This window comes from Hyaena hyaena, unplaced genomic scaffold, assembly GCF_003009895.1.
Source record: "Hyaena hyaena isolate Hyena2069 unplaced genomic scaffold, ASM300989v1 scaffold_722, whole genome shotgun sequence".
Lineage (NCBI taxonomy): Eukaryota > Metazoa > Chordata > Mammalia > Carnivora > Hyaenidae > Hyaena > Hyaena hyaena.
Genome location: NW_024081357.1, coordinates 172,235 through 194,752, shown reverse-complemented (window position 1 = coordinate 194,752; position 22,518 = coordinate 172,235). Strand labels below are relative to the sequence as shown.

General features: G+C 36.2%; 1 protein-coding gene across 4 annotated transcripts in view; it reads right to left on the bottom strand.

The window, feature by feature from the left end:
- Window positions 1-21,680, bottom strand: part of EMCN (endomucin) — a 100,086-nt gene extending 78,406 nt beyond the window's left edge. For 2 of the 4 annotated variants that reach the window (XM_039217956.1, XM_039217955.1), the window contains exon 1: window positions 21,452-21,680. In XM_039217956.1, the coding sequence (XP_039073887.1) occupies window positions 21,452-21,521 (70 nt within the window). In that variant the 5' untranslated portion in view covers window positions 21,522-21,680. The remainder of the gene's footprint in view (window positions 1-21,451) is intronic. The other 2 variants (XM_039217954.1, XM_039217953.1) reach the window with 2 other exon arrangements.
- Between the last annotated feature and the right edge of the window lie 838 nt (window positions 21,681-22,518).

Sequence of the window (22,518 nt, the reverse complement as noted above, 5' to 3'; positions counted from 1 at the left end):
CATGTAAATGGGGTTTCTCTTCAGAAAACTTTGAGGACCACTTCCTTGTGGATCTAAGCACACCAAAAACAGTATAATTTAGTTAATTTGGCTGAAGGCATCATATAGCATCACAAAACAACCAGAATTTGAAATCTTGTCTTATCCATTGCAACACAAAATTAGGGACAATTTTCATACACCTGAGACCCATAATTTTTAATTAGAAAAAAACAAGCAAATACTGACAGGGCAAGGGATTTCAAACCCCTTTGGATCTAGTATATGGCAGTTCTGAGTATTAAAACAATAGAGTGTCTTTTCTTCCTCTGAATCTCTTTCCCCAGAGTTTCTCCACATTGGGGATGGAAAGACTGCCTTGAACCACAGTAGGGGCCCGTCATGTATTTATACAAGAACAGGAAAGTAGTCATAGTGTCTACTTTCCTATTTCAGAGTCTAGCTTTTATATGGTATATTTTCCAAATTAAAAAGATTTTGAACATTCCATTAGGACGTCATCAAAGGAGTCACTTGTGGTGGGTTAATTAAATCTAACACATTTAAAAATAACTCTGCATGTTGTGGGACAGATGCAGCCTTTGGAAAAAGAAGGAGCCTATACTGAACATTGCAACAGATTTTTGTATTTAATAGTAGGCAACAGACATGTTTCTAGAATATGCTTTCAAAGCCTGGTTGGGAAGTGTCTGCTCTACTCGCAGCAGGAGAAAAATAAAATCCATGCATAAAGTGAAGGAGAACAAGAAGTAAATTGTATACTTTCGCCTCTCAATCAACTCAAATTTGCTTCATTATTTAAAAGTAGTGCCCAACTGCATGATAGTGTCCAATTTTAACCAGAAGAATGAACCACTCCAAGATCCCTTCCCAATTGCCAGGACAAAAAGTAAACTGGCAAATTTATTCTTATCTAAAAACACATTGTCAGGTATGACCTCACAAGAAGTAATTTTGGAAAAGAAAAAGGATGTTCAGAACTATAAGAGATGTAAGAGAAAGGTCTAGAGAGAGCTGAATTGCTTTGTCCAAAAAAAAAAAAAATGGACTCAACGTTTTACCTATAAGAATGAGAGAAAGATGTGGGGAAAGAGGAGAGAGAAAAGGCAAAGAAAGAAGGTAAAGCATCCGAAGGACTTTTCAGACCAGGGACATCTAAAACTCACTCTTGTGCCTGGGTAGTTCAGTCGATTAAGTGTTGGACTCTTGACTTTGGCTAAGGTTATAATATCAGTCATGAAATCCAGTCTAGTGCAGGCTCCATGCTGAGTGGAACCCGGAGCTTGCTTAAGATTCTCTCCGTCTCTCTTTCTGCCCCTCTCCCCCACTCATGTGCCTTCTCTCTCAAATTAAAATAAATAAATAAATAAATAAAACTCACTTGTTGTATCGTTTTTATGTAAAGCCTCCCTTTTCAGTAATATCAGCTGCTACACACAAAGTGTGCAAAAATCCACCAAGATTTTAGTTAAATGGATATTTCAAAGGAATGCATGAAGGAAAGGGGAGTTGTGCTTTGATTGTGGCCAAAGTGAAGTTAAAGAAAATGTCACAAGAAACCAAAAGGAGTACATGATCTGATGGATTCAGGAAGGAGGAAAGAAAGGTGAGAATGAGGACTTAATCCTCCATCCATGACAAAGGATTTACAGAAACATCAGGCATTGGGATTTTTAAAATTTTTTTAATTTTTGTAATGTTTGTTTACTTTTGAGAGAAAGAGAGAGGAAGAGGGGCAGAGAGAGAGGGAGACACAGAATCTGAAACAGGCTTCATGCTCTCAGCTGCTAGCACAGAGCCCAACGCAAGGCTTGAACCCTGGAACCCTGAGATCCCAACCAGCATTCAACCTACTGAGCCACCCAGGTATCCCCTGGGGATGACTTATTAAAAGTCATGTTCCATATAGATACCATTAACTGCGGTTCCACATTTGATCCTGTGTGCTCCATGTTGAAAAGTGAAATTAGTGATGGACTTCAGCTCAGGTCACAATCTCACAGTTTGTGAGTTCGAGCCCCACATCAGGCTCTGTGCTGAGAACTAAGAGCTTGGAGCTTGCTTTGGATTCTGTGTCTCCCTCTCTCTGTCCCTCCCCAGCTCGTATTCTGTCTCTCTCTCTTAAAAATAAACAAACATTAAAAAAAGAAAAAAAAGAAATGTGAAATTAGTGAATGTTAGGCCATAATAAAGACATAAGAACACCAAACATATGCTGAGATAATCAGAAGCATAGTAGAGATTTGAGTCAAGGTTATTTAATTCCATGACATTCATCCCCCAAATTATCTCAAGTACCACCAGTTGTACTCATTACATGTCCTAGAAATATTGCTTTAGTTTCTAAAGGCCACCCAATTTGTCATAAAGTAGTTTGTAATGCACTAAATTATGGCTTTCCATATAGCAGAAAGTCAGACCTGACTATTTTCTACCCTTCCATTTTCTCCTAATACTCTCATACATTGGTATCATATTCTTTTTTCAAATGTTTTTTTTTTGTTTGTTTGTTTTTGTTTTTTATATAGAGAGAGGCTAAGTGTGAGCAGGGGCCAGGCAGAAAGAGAAGGAGACACAGAATCCGAAAGAGGCTCCAGGTTCTGGGCTGTCAGCACAGAGCCCCACATAAGGTTCAAACTCATGAGCCCCAAGATCATGATCTGAGCTGAAGTCAGATGCTTAACTGACTGAGCCACCCAGGCACCCGAGTTATTATCCTCTTTTAAGAAGCAAAGTCAAATGAGCTTAAAGCTCAGCATTGCTTTAGGGGACTGATAATATAGGTAGAAAGTAAAGGCTGAGTAGGTGATTAATGTCTTAAATACCATTGGTCCACATATAGGCCTATAACAATCAAGTTGAGCCTGAGTAAGGCTTTTGATTTTTGTCTCATATGACATTATCATCAATGAACTAGACAAACTATAAAGCAGTCAACAATAGAATCAATTTATGAAAACGTTTAGCACAGCATTTCAAATGAATCTGATTGTTACATTAAAAAAAATAATCCAAATCAATTTTTTAAGAGATAGTAAATTGAACTGTTTTTTTAAACACTTTGGGTAATAATAAGGAAATTAACAAGATAAAATATTTATCTTGTTATATTGATTATATCTTGATAAATTATTGTTTATTTACTAGATAAAGTTCACATTGAAATAAATATAAAGTGAAATAAAATACAAAGTAAATAAAAAATACAAAGTGAAATAAAATGTAAAAATAAATTTGGTAGAATTGTATAAAAATAAGTATATCAGGAAAAGATGTAAAGTCAAAGAAACTGAATAATTAATACAATATTTTATCTTAAATTCATACTTGCAAATGGAACTTAGTGATAAAATCATGTCATATAACTATGAAGTAACCATTGCTATTTTGTTCAGTAATGGCTAGATTCTTATTGCAACATGAATTCAATTTTGATCTCTACATTTTAGACAAGTAGGAGAAAAATTGTCAAAGAAGAGGAATTAATGTGAATAAAAATGGAGATTAGATTCCAGCAGGAGAAGAAAAAGGAGTTGGAATGATTTACTGTTTAATCTGAGAAAACAATGTCTGAAACTCTAATATCATTTGTGTCTCTAACTTAATTTCCCAATGCATGAATGAAAGTGAACAAGAATTTCACCTTAAAATTTCTCATGTTTCACTAGATAAAACAAATTACAAATTATTTTACCAATATTCAGAGACATTAATGAGCAAATATAGTTCATTAACAGTAATTCTCATGTAAGCATATAAAGAAATGCAAAATACAACTAAACCAAATTTATTAGTAAAATATATTTGAAATGAAACTAACATTATAACTTCCATTAATTACAGTGTATAATTTTTAAATTGTTAATCTATGCTGCTTATAAAATTCAATGCTATTATTATTACGACAGTATAACAAAAAAGGTGATGAAGAATTATTCTAGTTCTACCTGCACCAATTCTTCAAAGGTAAATTAAAGCTCTGAACTTTAAGAATTTAATCGTCAAGACATATAATCCTAAAGATGTTTTTGACTTTATGGAACAAGCAAATAATAGATCAATTAAATAAATTCATCTGGTATTAATTAAATTTGTTTAATGTTTTATTTATTTTGGGAGATAGAGACAGCATGAGCAGGGGAGGGTCAGGGAGAGAGGGAGACACAAAATCTGAAGCAGGCTTCAGGCTCTGAGCGTCATCACAGAGCCTGACTCGGGGCTCAAACCCACGAACCGTGAGATCATGACCTGAGCCGAAGTCGGAGGCTTAACCGACTGAGCCACCCAGGTGCCCCCATCCGGTATTAATTAAACATTTATTGTGGCTATAGCTCGAGAGAAAATAATTTACCTCCAAACCCAGGACAATTCCGTTGACACAAGGTATTCTTTCTATTAATCAAAGTTGTATCAAAAACTTGAAAGTATTACACGTGTGAATAATAGCACTTTTATTAGCCATACACTCTTGTGCAACAAATTATCTCTAAACTCATGTCTTAAAACAATTGTTTATTATCTCTCACAGTTTTCATGGGGAAGTAACTTGAGAACAGCTTTGAGCAATTCTGGCTTTGGGTCTCTTACAAGCTAGCAGTCTGTAAAGATCGTGGGTAGGGCACCAATCAGCCCAGTGTGTGATGGATCTGGAAGATCCATTTATGAGGTGGTTCATTCATATTGCCGGCAAGCTGGTGCTTGCTGTCAGTATTACTCCCCTGGGTCTGTCCGCGAGCTTGCTGGATTGTTCTCACAATGCAATGGCTGGCCAGCTTCCCCAGGAGAAAACAATCTGAGAGACTGAGGTGGAAGCCATAATGTCTTTTACTGCCTAGGCCTTAGAAATCTCACAACGTCTCTTTCACTGTATTCTATGAGTCACACAAGTCAGCCTTAATGAAGTGTGAGAATGTTCCACCCACATGCTTGAATACCAAGAAGCAGGGATTATTGGAGGCCATTTTGGAGATTGGCTACCCCAATGCTTATAATTTGTTGGATTTCTTTCAAACACAGAGAATATCAGATTAAAAAAAAATAAATTTCTGTGTTTTAGGGGCAAATAATTCAAAGTTTTATTTATAACTTAAACCTATTCACTCAATTTTCCCATTGTTTCCCAACAGATCAGCTGGTTTCTTTGCTGTCTCTTAAATATGGCATCTTTTACTTTCAGCTTTGTAGTTTTGCTCATGTTTTTTCTCCTTTTTAAAATTTTTAATAAAAATATCAAAGAACATGGAATAATTTTTTTTCATTAAAATTCAGCTAAAGTTGTACCATCTGCCTAAAGCCTTATTTATTAGTTCTGTCTACAACAATTACCCTTTCCTTATAATTTGTATATATAATTTTTAAAATAATTTTTAGAGATAAAGAGCATACGTGGGGGCGGGGGGCAGAGAGGCAAAGGGAGGGAGAGTTGTGAGGAGGCTCCACCCTTAGTCCAGAACCCACTTTGAGGCTGGATCCCATGACCCTGGGATCATGATCTGAGCAGAAATCAAATGTTGGATGCTCAAACGATTTAGCGGCCCAGGGGGCCCTATATATACTGTTCTTAAACCACACAATTAATTTAACAGACAATAACTGAATGTCTACTATGTACTAGGGCAAAAATAAGTGATGGCATAAAGTTACTGATTTATTTCCCTTACCAATACAAAGAATTTACTTATATATTCATGATACTAATATTTGATATGTTAGTTCTATAAGTAGATTTTCAAGTTTCTAAATGTAAACTTTTTTTCTGATGTCCCCAATATACCTTTTGTGTGCAGAAAATGTTTTATAGAAGTTAATTCTGTTTTGGAAGTATATATTTAACTTTCTTTTTAATTCATAGGATGAAAAACCTTTCTTTTGCTTAAGGTTTTAAATTCAATTTACAAATGCTATTATTCTATTTATTAATAGGCAAATTTAATAATCACGTTAAAGACCCTTTAACATTTAACCTCATTTATATATTTGGTTAAATTCCCTTAAATATTTAAGGCTCTATTCACAAATTGAAAGTAGTTAACATATACCAGCCTGCCTGCCTTTTAGGATTTTGTAGAGATAACGTATATAGAAGTACTTTGCAAACTCCTAATCAATGCATAAATATGGCACTATTCCTATTAAACCATAAGGTCAGATGTGCTTCCATTTTGAAATGATTCGATGGTAAACAAAACGTGTGGCTTTGCTCATAACTACTTTTAATAAATATTTTATCAGTTCTTAGAATGGCTACAAGTGTTTTAAAACAGTACTTGTCTTTCTCTGAATTAGATGAAGATCGGAGAAAGTTGAATTTAAATGAAATCAAAGTCCTCAGGAAGATTAAACGTTGTTCCAACCCATGACAGCCTGTCCTGAACAGCAAGAAGCATGGCAAGCCAGCTTTGACTTGAACTTCACAGACAGGTTCCAGCCTCCAGGAGGATCTGGTGAAGACCACAGATCTGGAGGTGTGTTGCCGCCTCATGCCAGCATTTAGCCTCGTGGAACAAGAGTGCACGAATCAACTAGTGCATATCAAATTAAACAGGATGAATGCCTCTGACTGCTAAAATAATTCTAGGTAGTGACATCTTACAGAAAGCTAGCTCAATACAAGGGAACAAACCAGAGGCAGGTCTTACAGGGAAAGCTTCTGACTCTAAATAAGTAAGGGTGAATGACAACCTAAAATTCGAGAGAAAGAATGAGACTGAGAGAAAATTGATAACTTCTAAATTAAAGCTTGAAACTATGTAGTGTCTTCCCTATTTCTAGGACATTTGCACTAGGGATTCAGGGGTGGAGGGACAAATGGAGAATCCACCAATAGTGCATGAGTAATGACAATAGATATTATTTTACTAAATTTCTTGATATTTTCTGATTAAATACATTCAGCCTCTGTTACATAGTAATCACTCTTAAAACCTTGAGGAGTTTTTTTTATCTATCCCGTAAGACAGCTTATTTGCCTTGTAATGGATCCGAGCATCAATTTTAAGTTTCTTAAGCTCAGGCTCTGTATCTTTGTGATCATTATGAAAGGGTAACATAGACAGAAAAGTGCAAAAATATAAATATACGTATCATGAATAGACGTTAATCCGAACCTAGTGTAATTATGACCCAGATTAAAAGACAGAATATTTGCTGCACTGCAGCAGTGCAGAAGCTTCTTGGGAATATTCTATGAATTACATCCCTCTACCACTGCTCTAGAGATAACTTGTAGCAAATCTGACTTAATTTCTAGCCTTTCTTTTTAGGTTTACTGTCTATGGGTACATCTGAATATAACAGAATTTGAATTCGACTGTTCTTAACTTCATGTAAATTGCAATATATTATAGATATTTTTGTCCTTTGTTCAACATAGTAATTTAAGATTTTTTATTTTATTGATTATAGCTATAGTATGTTTATTATTATTGCTGCATATAATTTATTGAATGAATAAACCATAACTCACTGATTAATTTGGTAATTCATAGACATTGCGCTGTCACGAATTTTTGTTTATTACAAAAAAACTGTGCTGTAATGAGTAAGCCTGTATTTCTTTTTCTTTTCTTTTCTTTTCTATTGTTTTGGAAAAGTGAAGAACATATTTAAGACTGCCAATTATTTTGTTTTTTCTGTTGTTTTGGGGTTAGGTTGTTTTAATTTTCCTTACTGATTTATAGTAATTTCCTTACTGATTTATAGTAATTTGAGTTTTTTTTGTCTTTTCATTTTTGCTGTTATTTCTTTTGATAAGCAGAATAAGTCTAATGCAACAGAATACATGCCCTTTAATTTATGGTTAGTGTTTTTTGTGTATTTTCCTAAAATAAAGTTTCAGAGATATTCTCCTGTATTTTCTTTGTAAACTTTTTAAATTCTACATTTACATCAGTATCAAATTCATCTGGAATTGGTTTCTGTATTTTGTGTTACATGGAAATCGATTTTAACTTTTCCCCAGTGGCCACCTGATTGTCCCAGCAGCATTAATCAAAATGGCCAATCCTTTCCCAATGCTTTGTTTTACCATCTTTGTTTTATACCTAAGATCCATATACCTGTAGGTTTGGTTAAGAGCTCCCTATTCCGTCCACTGGTCTTTGTCGCCTCATGTCGCTATTGCTTCACATGTCACATCATGTCACTCTGCTCCAATTTGACAGTTTCAATTGTTATACTTTATTATGGCACTTGATAACTGTAAAACAAGCTCTCCTTTTTCGTTTTTCTTCTTTACTTCTTAAATCTTTAAGAATTACTAAGATTTTCTTGACTTTATGTACTTCCATATAAAGTTTAAAATCAGCTTCCTATATTCCACAATAAAAATATTAGAATTTTAATTGGAGTTATATTGAATCTATAGGTCTATTTGGAGAAAATTAACATAATTTAAATACCGGATTGCCCAATCAATGAACATGGTATATTTTTCTAATTTTTAAGGTTTTCTTTAATTTCATTCAATAAATTTCAGTAATCTTCTCTTAAGAATTATACATATATTTTGTTAGAATTATTTATAAGTACTTGATGTTTTCTTGATGTTTTTGTAAGTTGTATATTGTTAAATTTTCATCTGGCTCTTGCATAGATAGAAATACAATTAATTTATATAAATTCTATGTCCAGAAACTTTAGTTAATTCTTAATGCTTTTTTAAAATTAATTAAATAATATTGAATTGTTAAAAGAGTTTTTTTTAGCATTGTTCAGATGATCATATGTTGTTCTCCTTATTCTTCCAATCTAGTAAATTACGCTGATTGAACAGGGCTTGAACTCAACAATTCCCAGATGAAGAGCCCCACATTGGGCTTAAAAATTGCTTAAAAGAACAACAACAACAATTAACTAAGAAATCAATCAGCTTAATTTACTAGATTGAAAGAATAAGCTTAACAACATATGATCATCTGAACAATGCTAAAAATAAAAACTTGTTTTAACAAGCATTTGGAAACAAGATATTAATCTGATAGAATAACTTCAAGAACTATAACAATCATTGTGTATAGTGGGGAAATGTTAGCTTTCCCTGTGAGAATGAGAACAAAACAATTGTGTCCAGTAATGTTATTTTTATGAAGCATTATATTAAATAGCTACCTAGTACTATAAGATAAGAAAAATAAATATTATAATAATTGAAAAGGAATAAGTAAAAATTTATTATTTGGACATGATATGATTGATTGTATAAGAAAATCTACAAGAATTTATTAATAAATTATTAGAATTAAAGAATTAATTAAAGTTTCTGGGCTCCCACAGAGGTTGGACAGGGGCATGCATGAGAGACTCAGGAAGGGTATAAGTACACATATGATTGTAGGAGAGAGAACATTCGACAATTCAAAGGGGCATGTATTACTCAGGGTTTTCTTTTAAATGGTTATTTTTGAGAGAGAGAGCATGTGGAGGGGGAGAGGCAGATAGAGAGAGACGGACAGAGGATCTGAAGCCGGCTCTGTATGGATAGCAGACAACCCAATGCAGAGCTTGAACCCACAAGCTATGAGATCATGACCTGAACTGATGTCAGACACTTAGTTGACTGAGCCACCCAGGCGCCCCATTACATAGATTTCAATGAATGCTGCCATGAAGGAATATGAGGCCCAAAGTTGCCAGAAAACCTGAAAAAAGGCAGTCAGTTACCTTCTTTGTTGCCGTTTTGTGAAATTTTTTAAATTTTAAATATTTTCCCGTAGTCATAAAACACTTTGGGGCCAAACAATACACACATGCAGGCTATGTCAGTGGATGTCAGTTTGTAATCCCAGGAATAGAGCGTGTTGAATTCTTCCTGTCACTTATCCCGGTGTATTACATCATGGAAGATAATAAGCCGGTTGACAAATTTCACCTTGTCATTTCCTAATTCTACCAGTTTCCCTGCATGGCTAGCACAGGTTCATAACGTCACAGCGTCTTAATTTCTTTTCATGTTTGCAAGGTATCTATTAACATTGGTCTTTTAACTCTCTGCATCGTCGCAAGCTGTGAAGGCTCTACCCCATTTCCAGTAACAAGAAATATTTGTGTTTGGATTATTGAACAGTTTCGGACACCATCTGAAACTTTGATGGGAATGGTGTAATTGTTTCTCTAATCAAACTATTATTTGTGGTGGTTAATGTTGAGCAGAGACAGAGGAGAGGCCCAGGGTCTTGCAGTGTTGATGAAAACAGGAAGGAGATTAATAGTAGAATGGAAAGCAATCAATAGGAACTCATAAGGAGTAGGGAATCTCCTCACAATGGATGGATTAAAAAGCTGGAATTTAAACCTATGCACCTATGGAGATTCTAATGCTTCCACTAATATTCATCTTGGCCAAATGTAGTTTCTATTATACTAAACTAGTACAAGCAAACAAAACAAAACAAAACAAAAATCACACATACACACACACACACAAACAAAAAACAAATCCCGAAAACCAAAAATCACTCTGATTTAATAACTAAGACTCCATCTGAAAGCACTAGGCCCTAGCACTTTTCTTTAAAGGTTAACACCTCTGGTCATCTTGTGGGCATAAGGGGCAGTAAAAAGAGTTCAGATGACCAGTCAGGAAATTGGAATCTAGTCCAGGACGTCTCAGAATGTAAGTCCATGTGCCAGTGTATAAAAATTATCTGTAGTAATTGCTGAAGCGTTGTTGTCTGGATTTTACTGGAAGCGTTGGGGGTGAGCCTTAGGGAAATCTATTTTTCACAGATACCTTCAGTGATTCTTATGAGTAATAAATGTTAAAACCTACTGATCTGAATTATAGTGTGTGTATGCTTGGGCTTTTCTCCTCTGACAGTGAACCCAGTAACACCAGCCTATACAATCACCCAGGCAATGGCAAGGATGAAATGAGATAATTGATCAATAAAGAGCTTTGAAAAATGTGTAGCATTTCACAAATGGAATGAATGGAGGAATGAAGGACTAGCAAGAGATATAATGATAAGAAGAAAGAACCCTATTACTACCAGATCTATAAGAGTGGCTGGAAGGCCGATGGAAAGTGCTTCTCGCAAATAATTAGAGTTTTGTTACATATCCTTCTCCCTCCCCTTCTTATTCTTTATATTTTCCCATCCCAGCCCTCTCAGAGAGGCTTTCTCTCTTTCTTCCAGCCTCTAGCACCCTCTCAGACTCTTTAACCTCATCTTTACTCTCAATCTTTTTTCTGCACATCCGTGAATTTATCTTTTTTTTTTCTTTCTCCCTGTCTCCTTCTCTCTCCCCCTGCCCTCTGTTCTTTTTTTCTATCCCTCCCACTCTCACATGCCTCCAAATTATATACAAATAATAACACAAGGAAAATGGCAAAAAAAAAAAAAAAAACTGTCTTTCGCTGGTGTGTGCTCTGAGAAATGTTTCTCATGGCAGAGAACTGACCCTTTACATGTGAAGCAGATACTTGCCTGCAGCCCTGCCTGAAAATTCCCAAAGGAAACAACGTTAGGAAATAGAATTGAATGTCTTGATCCAAAGTGAACAAATCTAGGAATAACAGGATGAAAGTGAAGCAAGAGAACTTGAGCAAAATATACAGAAATTGTTTGTTACAGATAGATCACACCATTATAGATCTGGAAGAAAACTTCAGTGTCAGTTAGTAGAGCTGTACTCATATTGTTATCAGGAAATTAAAGACTTGAGAGGTTAAAACATTTGCTTGCCTCAGCCACACAGCAAGCTTGTGGCCCGTGGTAACTAAGACCAAAGGCCTCTTGGCTTCGAGAACAGTACACACCACCGCTGCACAGTGCCAGCTAGTGACCTTAGTCAGAACTCAGTGCAAAAAAAGTTGTTATATTGCTGAATGTATATATATAACTAAAGCAGGCTTTATTTTATGTAAATACTGGTAAATGGCATGTACATTGTACATTCTTTATGTCTTTATTTGACAAAATAAAACCCTGTTAATTGCCTGTCAACTGTTCAAGGGGAATTTCATTATTTATTGACCAATGAAAATTTTAAAACCTGGGAATAAGTGAATTATCTAATGCCTTTGCTTCTGGACAAGATTAGAATAATTACTCAGCATCCTGAATAAAGGCCTCAGAGTCGGAAAGGTAAAATCTGTAACCAATGCATCTTCACAGTTGAACTTCCATAATTTTACAGTTTAGCAGAATTGAGGACCAGTAAGGTCTAAGTGTTTCAGAATTACGCAATGAATGATACAGAGAATTGTAGGATACCATTTTTTTTTCCTTTTGAGTGAGACACAGGAATGGTTCAACACTTGTTTTCTGATAATCACACCATTCTTATGTGATTTGAACAGTCAATATAAAACAGAGGTGGGCATTTTCTGCTATTTATACAACAAAAAGACTGCAGGTCAATTTCGTAAAGCAAACCAAATCAGCCCAGCTGGCCAAAAGAGTATCCCAGAATGATAGTCGCAACTTCTCCACTACCCAGGCCAAGGATAAAAATAAATATTGTCCTCAAGTCCCTGAAAACAAATCCAGGAATGACTTGTATATTTTCAACTCTGCTGACTTTTGAAGAAATACGGTTCTCTAAATTGAAGCAAGAGCTGGTTAGTGAGCATCACTTTTGTGTCCAAAGATAGGTCCTGGGGGGAAAAAAAGATCAATTTGATACTGCCTTTGCTATCAAGGGATTTACATTCAGTTAGGTTATAACAGACCCTAGCAACAGGATTTTAAATGGCTGGCAGCATTACCATTTTTCTTTCTTCTATTTTGCAAATCTATAGAGTTGTCAACTTTAGTTAATACAAAACTTGTTCCCAACAAATGAGGCGATCAGAAAAAGAAAGAAAAGACAAGAAAAATAATAAAAAGCTATGGATTCATAAAAAAATAAAAATAAATTAATTAATAAAATAAAAAATTAACTAATGAAAAAATAAATTTTAGAAAAAGCTTATGGATTCACATCATTTCATTATCTTAATCCAAAAAATGCAATTGTTATTAATTTTGTGCATTTAAAATGGTGGGTCTCATTTTTAAAAACTGGATTCTCGGGGAGAGATAATGGAGAGATATCTCATTGTTGAAGAGAGGAGTTGTCACCATGGCCATGAGTCGAATGCAGGGGTGACCTCTCTTCCCTAGGGACAGTGTCCCAGAGCTAGACATTTATGTCCTCACACTTGCGAATCAGAGGACGATTTCACAGTTCATACCACAAAAATAATTTCTTTTCCCATTTCAGTTAAGAAAACATTCAATGTATGATACAAATGGTTCTGTGCTTCATGTGTGTGGCTTTTACAACTCAGGCAGTATTTCAACACATAGCTATTTGAGTGTGTAGCATCCATAGAAAAATATATAAAGTTTTTTTTTTTCTTTATTTTGAGAGAGAGAGAGAGAGCACGTGCATGTGTATGGGTAAGGGAGGGGCAAAGAGAGTGTGAGACAGAGAATCCCAAGCAGGCTCTGTGCTGTCAGTGCAGAGCCTGATGCTGGGCTCGAACCCACGAATAGTGAGATCATGACCTGAACCAAAATCAAGAGTTCGAAGCTTAACCAACTGAGGCATGCAGGTGCTCCAATATATAAAGGTATTATAGCTAAAAAAGCAATGGTGGAGTGGCAGTTACAGACCTAGCCAACGAGGACAAATTCTCCAGTTTATGAAATGCCTTCTCACTGATTCTGTGAGTTAAATGTTAATTTGCATGTTAATAACTAATATTTAAATAGTAAGCTATGACTTCCAGAACACTTCAAATGGGGTTTCTGATTTTCATGTAAAACCAATACTGTGTCAGCGAATATCATTTTTCTCATATTTAGATAAAGAAACTGAGGCTAAGAAGTATTTAATGTATAGGTTAATTTCAGAAAACTAAGAAGCTAGACCCAAACTTGGTTCTCACATTAAAATCAAGGTTCCTTTCACTAACATATCCCACCTCTCAGATTAAGTAGTGCTCAATACCTTAAGGAAGGTTATAATATGTAAGGATGTTGACAATTCTCAGGCTACAAAATTAGCATCTTCATTAAAAATAGACATATTTGAGGGCACCTGGGTGGCTCAGTCAGTTAATTGCAAGAATTAACACTGTAATTATTTTAATATTTGCTGAGTTTGCACTAGAATCAATTTGGAAATAAGGCAGTTTGTCTAAGGAATGGGATATAATAAACTAGAGGACTCTGAACCCCTAAACTCGGCAAACCTTACAGAGTTCTTACATGCAGGATATTATTGTGGGTGTTTTTCTTGTGTGCATGCCTTCACGAGATCCCCATCATACTTCTGTTAGGTAGGGACTGCGCTGGTCCCATTGTACATCTGGGAATGCTGAAGGTTATGTCACTCGCCCAAGTTCACACAGATAGTAAGTGGCAGAGCTGGAATTTGAACCCAGGCAGTCTGGCTCCAAAAGGATTATAAATGTGACATTAAGTGATCCATTCACTGATAGTTATTTCCTTAGCTTCTTTTCTTCTCCAAGTCCCGTATTAGCTGCACTGACATTTATATTATAGACAAGCAGGTTGTTTTTCCCAATCAACTTGACAATGGGTAGGTAGGCAAATGCCTACACCTGTTTTCAACGCAGCCCCTAATAATTAATTGAATCTAGCACAGTAAGAGGATCATTATCACTAAGTGGAAACTCATCCATGGCACTTAATTTGTGGTTTTTAAGGTGTGGAGTGGAAGATGCTATGAGACGCAGCAGTGGCTTCTGAATTACCCAAGTAGTAAAGTCTCTATCCTTCCTCTTTTCAATTAAAAAAAATTCAGTTTAGGAGGAACTTAACTGAGGAACAAGGGGGAGAAGAAAGGGGGAAATGGTGGGGGAAAGGGAGAGAGGCAAACCATGAGAGACTCTTGAATGCTGACAAAAACTGAGGACTGATGGATGTGGGGGGAAGGGGGGATGGGCATGGAGGAGGGCACTTGTGGGGATGAGCACTGGGTGTTATGTGGAAACTAATTTGACAATAAACTATTTGTTAAAAAAAAATTCAGTTTAACTGTCATTTCACCACACTGGAAGGCAGCAAGCTATAAGGAAGATTTTGAGGAGCAACTTCCTCTTATTTGATTTTAAGCGACATGGCTCTGGTATAAATTTATAGTCCCTCAAGCCTCGTTTCCTAATCGGTAAAATGGGAATAATAAAGTCGGCCTTAAAATATTGTGATGGAAGTAATCTGTGTAAAATGCCTGGCTCAATAAATGGCAGATGTCAGTAGATGTTGTGATGACACTCACATGGGCTAATTTGGACCAGATCCAACTGAGTCTGGGTTTTGACACAACTAATTTGTGTTTAAGCCAGAATATGACTGAACAGACAGATTTAAAAAGCAATTTGTATTTTAGATGAGCAATACACCATGAATAAAATCAATGATTTGAACATTTTTAGCTACCGACCTTATAATATAATTCATTACTGACTCTATACAAACAGGCAAATGATTGCCTTTGAACAGGACCTGCTTAGAATATTGCTTAACATAGTCAACAAAAGATGGATAAGGCTTTTTCTTGCTTTTTTTGTAAGTGAAGAGGAAGAAAGGTGGTGAATAACGATTGGAGTATCAGAGAAACTGTAACAAACCTACATCTCGATATAATCTATCATTCAATCCAAAATGAGCCCATCAAGAAAAGTAATAAATCCTGGATTTCACCAGAAAGCAGAGCCCAAGATGAAGCAGAGTGTGCAAACTTTCTGTGTGCAGACAGTTTGTAAAGGAAAAGGAAGGCAAAGGAATAGAGGACTAAAGCAGTGAAACGGAGCAGGAATAGAAGAAAGTATTTATTCACTGGCTCCATTTCCCCTTTTGGCAAGAGTTGTCTCCTAGAGGGGCTACTGCTCCTGGTCTTCCAGCTCAGACCCAACAATGCCATGTGCAGTTCTGCAGGTGACACTGTCTCAGTATCAGAGTAACAGCAGATAGGACTATAAAAGATATACATTCACACGAATCAAGGTGCTGTCAGGCTACACATGTGTGTAGCAGGTTGCTATAGTGATGGCTGGAGTAAACACAGCCAGAGAAGATAGAGGGAAAGATACGACATGTGTCTGATGCTTAAACAGTAGCCGCTTCTATTTAGAGACTAGTTATGATGATCTCTGCTGATATTTCTACAAGACATAAAACTTGTATTCAAGTTTAGAAAACTATTTTTCTTTTCTTTTCCTTTTTTAAAACAGTTTTTCTTATGGTTGTCCCAAATTTGGGGACCATACAGTGGCTTTTCTAGATGTAACTGACATCACTAATGGTTTTCATGTTGATGCTGATGTTGTGTCTGCAACAGTACAAAAGGATCTTGTTTGCTAACTAAAAGGATTTCTTCTAACACCCAACAGGCATTATTATCCTATCCTATAATGATCCACAGGAATTCAGTAACAGGAAAAGAGGCACTTAGTAACAGGAATTGAATGTCCCTTGGAGTACATTCCTGCTTTGACATTCACTGTTTAGAAATGTGCATCTCAAATTGTTCTCAAAGATAAAGAGGAAGTTGGAAAGTGATGACTAAAAAAAGGGGTAGAAGTTACTTGAATTAGAATTATTCCCAAGTTAAAATGTTTACCTGAAGCTTGAAATGGAACTTCATCGATGAAAAAGGAAGAACAGGCAATGATCCAGTAAAATACAAGTTTTCTGAAACCCCCAAAGGGGTATCATTTTTTCCCTCAACTGAATAATAACAATTAGCAAGATAAAGTTGCGAGAGAATTTACTGGTGACAACTGTTATGAATCTCTTGAAAGCAGAAATTCTAGACTGATCACTTCTACTTTTAGGTAGAAACTTAAAAAAAATAAGTAGTGCAAAAAAAGAATGTAAAACAAATGTTGTGGGGACTGAATACCTTCCCGTTGGATCTGTTTGCATTCTGGTTCATCTGCCTACAATAGAGTACTCATTTTAGGTAAGATTTGCTGATAGCGATTAAGCTAAATAGAAGTAATAAGTAAAATGATCTGCTCTAAAGCAACTCCTATGCTATCTAAAATAATACATGAATTAACTTTCTTAAACTTCCCTTTTTAAGAACATTTTTTCTTTTAAAAAACCCATTTTGTATTTTTAAGAAGTTGTTTGAGAATAGGTTTCTCCTTGAATATTTCTATCGATAAGAGGATAGGACATAAAGTATTTTATACCCAAAAGGAAAAGTAGAGCTAATTCTTTTTGTATGTTCTTCCTCCCAACGGTTATAGTCAAGGCAGTTTCTTTTTCCACATTTGTTGTAAATTCCTGTTACCTGGTACTAGGTGGTCCATCTATAGCTGTCATGTTCTCTCTTAGCTAGACTTTGGGAATTGGCTTCCCTTTGATATGCCCACTTTCATTGGAGGATCAAACTAATCGATTTGCACCCGTGGTATACACTATGAGTCATACATGTCCATAATCTTTTCATATAAACAAGGAAGTAAACTGGTGAGTGATTGTCACTGGAAGAAATGAAAAATGAAAAAAAAAGAAGGCAATTGTATCATTCACTTACATGTCATTTGGCTAACTATGTCCTTATTAGATGTTTAGAACTGTTCTTGGACAAACAAAATAAATATGGTAATTAAAACCCCTGCTTTCAAGGTGTTTATTGCCTGGAAGAGGAGATTAGATATGTCTACAAATAATTATGATAAAATTAAAAAACAAGTGCCATGAGAGAGTTAGATATATGGGCATCCAGGTGAGAAATAAATTGCTTTTCTCTGTTATTAATCTTAAAGGGAGCAGGGCTAAGAAGCCCTGGGATTCAAGTTGTAAAGACTCACCACCACCTCCAATTCCAGGGGCATTACAACTCCCCACAGATTTTAATTTAGCCTGAATGTCTCTGTTTAAACATCTTACTAGGATTTCAAACTCACCATGTCCAAAATAGAATACTTCATTTTCCTCCTTAAATTGTCTCCACCTATCTTTCCCTCCCTCTGCTTCCAAACTATATTCTTACTTTTGGTCTTCAGATAATCCTCTCTGTACATCTCATTCACTTTCTCCCTCACTGCCTGTCAAGAATATGTCAAATCACAAAGTTTCTATCCCTTTTAGCTCTTCCCTAGATCTGTTGGTTTTTTTTTTTCACTTTATTGACAAATTTTCAGACTGGCAATAACATTTGCACTATTTTCTTTAGCTTTTGTCTCTCCTGACTGCAACAGTCTAATCTATATCCTGCTGACAGATTAATCTTCCCAACACATAGCCCCAATCATATAATTCCCACACTCAAACATGTAGAGGCTCTAAACGAATTAACTATTCAATGTTTAACTATTGACTACTAACTAGTCAATATTTCTCATCCTGGTAGTCAACATATCTTGAGACTCTGTTTCCAACCTTATTTTCTAAAATGTAACCTAAGTCCAATCTGTGACCTCCTTACATTTCTACACTGGAATATACTAATGTCTTCATGTTCCTACTCAAGAAAGTCTGGAACCTTCTGTTTTTCAAATTTCAAAGTTCATCATAATTTCCACTTTTTTATGAAGCCTTTTCTGATGCCCCCACACTCCAGACTAAGCTCCCTTATTATTCTTTACTCACCACTTGAGACCTACACTATAACCAACCTTCTTATTACGTGTCACCCGTTTGCTCTCCCATTTCAAAGGCCATGACTGAGTCTTAACTATTCTCTGTAAATCTATAGCATTTAGCATTATGCCTGTCTTACAGTGTGTTCAATCCATTTTTTTCCATGAAACTCAATGTTCAATCAGTGTCCAATGAATCTCTCCAAGCAATTAAATTCTTCTTCAGATACCGATAAAATGATGTTTGTTCCTAAAATGATGTTTGCAAATGCCTGAAACATTTTCATCTTTCCTAAATTAATGTAAACTCCAAATAGCAAATGGTGCTTGAAGAGTGACTAGTTTCCAGGGCCTCTTTTCTCTTGGAATCACTCTTCATTTAACTTCCCTCAGTCTTGACAGGGAAAGGCTCATCAATATAGGCTTAAAAGCCAAAGGGGTATAAAAGCCACAGGAGGGGTCTGTTCAGTTTTAAATACAATTTAGAAAACCTTGGGAAAGAATGACAGCTCCTTTTCAGGAACCTCCTGTACGTATTTCAATAGGACAGCTTTCCAAATTGAAGAATGTAAAATATTATGCCACCAACCAAGTAATAGAAAGTCACTCACTGCTGTGTAAAAAGATTCACTTGATTTTCACAATAAGCACAATGGACTATATTGTATTTATTTAAATCTGAGACTGACAAAAATGTCAGAAGGGAAAAGAAAAGTAGTCAATTTCTCTAAAAGATCATTATTTAGGAATAAATTACTATGCAAAAAAGCATGGATCTTCTTGACAACTTGTGAATTTAAGGCAGATGAGATGCCTCCCTCCTCACCCCTAATAATCAGCCCTGCTGATGAAATATGTTAAGCATTCTAAGTTTGGGGAATGTACAAAGCTTTGAAATCAATGTGTTTCCGGTGCAGGGGGTTAGGGAAAGAACTTAATACATTAGCTTAGGAAATGCTTCATTTCCTGCGCCATACCCAGGGAGGGAAACAGAACAGTCAGAGCCAGGTGCAACAAAGTCATACACCTGAATGGAAAATCTCTTTCAGTTCCTCCTGGGTATTACCTGGATGGTCAATTTATGCTCTTGAGCTAAAGTTTCCTTTTCTAAAACAAACAGAGTAGTTTTTACAGACATGTTCCTTAACAAATAGGCTTGTTGACAGAGGTTGAAGGAGGTAGTCATTATGTAATCATTATCCCTGCTTAAATAAGAAGTTGCCATACTTGGATTAATAGTTAGTTAGAAAGAAGACACAGGTTAGGCTCATTAGTGGTGAGTGAAAAGAAGTTTGTATTTTCCCAAAATGATCATAAAAGGAATATCTTCCAGGTCGTCTCTGGGTTGTCCTTTACCTTTCCATCTTTGTTATGGCTAGGTTTTTGCAGGCTGATTCTATTGATACAATTCCATTTTGCTTTCAGAAAGACATATAATCCATTCACAGGTTAACAATTCCAGGAAAGTAGTGTACTCGATATTTACAGACTCGGGGTGGTAAGCAGCCTAAGCCAGACTCTCAAATTTATATTGACCTGACATGTGTTTGTAAGCCCGTTTTTCATGGCATCAGGATTCCTACCGATCTTTCCCATGTGTACTGAAGAGTTACTTAAAAGCTCATATACTTATTTCTGTGGCCTCTCATAAATACTCTTTATTTTAAAAACTCAGTTTCTTGGTAACTCTTCTAAGGTAGATTTTTCTGGCCTTGATACCTGCTTCAACTTAACTCTGAAAATATCAAGACGCATGGTAAGCAATCATATGTGATTTTGAACTGCTTGGGAATGGGTCCTAATTTATATATATATTTTAAGAAATTAATTATAAACATTACTGAAAGAGCATACATAATTTTCCTATATTAATACTCTATATTAGAATTTTTTTAGGTAACAAACTTTTGAAAAGAGCACATACGGAACAAAATTAGAACTGATATTTTTCTAAGGCTCCTCAGAATCAGTATTTCCCAAACTGATAGTTTGTGCTTTGGTTTTCATGCTTATTAAATCTGTCGTGTATTGGAATTACAGATTTGTTTTTCCCAACACTACATTTACCACTGTTGGTAAGGACAATGTCTTAATCATTTATGGATTTCTTGCACTGATGAGTACATGATAAGATCGTAGTAAATATTTATTAAATTTAATTGCTTACAGTGAATCCCTCAGAAAGGATTATAAGATAAATGTAATAATATCTTGCAACTGGTCTTTGATATAGTCAGGATTTATATTGGTTCATATATATCCTTTGTTTGAGTTTCTGAAACTGCAGTCAAGGGGTAGGATTTTTGAAATGATGTGCAAAGTGTTGCGTGTGTATATTTCCGGAGCAAATAAATGTTATTAACTTTAATCAAATGACTCTCCTCTTTACTTCCTACTCTCTCAAGATACTAATATTCATTTTCCTAGGCAGCTTTATCCAACCTCTCAGTTTATCAGAGCCAAAAAGACAATGGAACAAATATAGGCCAGCTTCTGTGATGCAGCATTTCTGATTACAGCCTTTCACCCATACTTGACAATTGTTGTTTCTAGACTTACACCTGAAAGGAGCACATTTGTGAGAACTAGTACCTTTTTAACCAGCATTTCATTCCCTGATTTTTATTTTCAAACAATGCTATTGTGTATTCCCCGTACCTTTATGATACCATCCAACACACTGCAAGGCTGCTGCACCAGCAAGCATTTCCTTTCAGCGGAAACAAACATTCTCTCCGTGGAGCCTTCTCCATGCACTCCTGGTCAACATCCACGCACTGGACACAGCAAATGAAATGCCGCATCCACATTTCAGGGGAAGGTGCCTGAAGGTAAACTGAGGCTAAAAGTCCCCTCCTAGTGATTTCTGATCCACACCATCAGAAGAATAAGAGAAAAGAATACCTGTGTCATCATTACTGCTACAAAGAGTGGACAGAGGAAGACAAAGGATGATCACTTGCAGGAGTCTCATGGTGCCCAGGGATCGTCTCAGCAGCTCTTCTCTCCAGAGTCAGGCAGAGACAACTGACTCCCAGCCTGGCAGAGCCCTATTAGCAAATGGAAAAAGTGTGCTGAATGTGAACAGCTACTGCCCATTCCCACTTATTTCGGGGGCTCTGATAAAGAACGGGAGGAAATACACACACTCCCTTTGGGAGTTCAGCAGAGAGGAGATTTATTGTTCCAGTCCCTTACAGGAACTTTTTTTCCTCTTCCTTTGGCAGCCACTTGTGTTTTTGTTACTACATTATTTTGTTCTTCTTCAACAAAAAGGTCAGGGCGGGTTCTGAACAGAAACAGATCTTTCTTGAGGATGGACCATACGGCGTTCTAACTTTTGTTGTGAAAGTGTGTTTTGGAGTGGTTATAAGAGGGGCCTTATTAAACAGAGATTCACTTTGGATAAAGAGACGTCAACCGCCTAGGGGGTTCAAGTTTAGATCAAAATCCATAAGGAATCAACTTTTCTTCTTTCCTTCCAACTTGAAAGCCAGATTAGCAAAGATCACCTTCTGGAGATAAGTGTGAAAATTTATTAAATAGGTCACGCTCTGCTCTTGAGTTAGCAGAAAGACTTCTTAGGGACATCCAGGGAGGCTTCTCAGGACATTTCTAATAGAATTAAACAATGGCAGGGGACTGTTCACTGCTCTTTCCTGTTTTTTATTTGTGGAATTTGATGCAGAGTAAGGAAAAAATAGTTATACAGGCATCCCTGCCTTTGGCAAGCAGTGTTCAGTGTCCGTGTTGCAGTGAGCTGTTCTAGAGTCAGCACGCAACCCCGAGCAGCAGGTGTGGCCCCGCCAAGCTCCTTCCCTGGAACGACACTCAGCATCTCAGCATCAAGCCACCGCAGCATTGAACTATGTCCTGTGAGCATCTGTGCTTTATCTCCATTTAGTTTGTGCGTCCATTAGCATAATGTGTCCTAAGGTATGAGAAAAGCCTAAGAAAGTTTATGGGGGTGG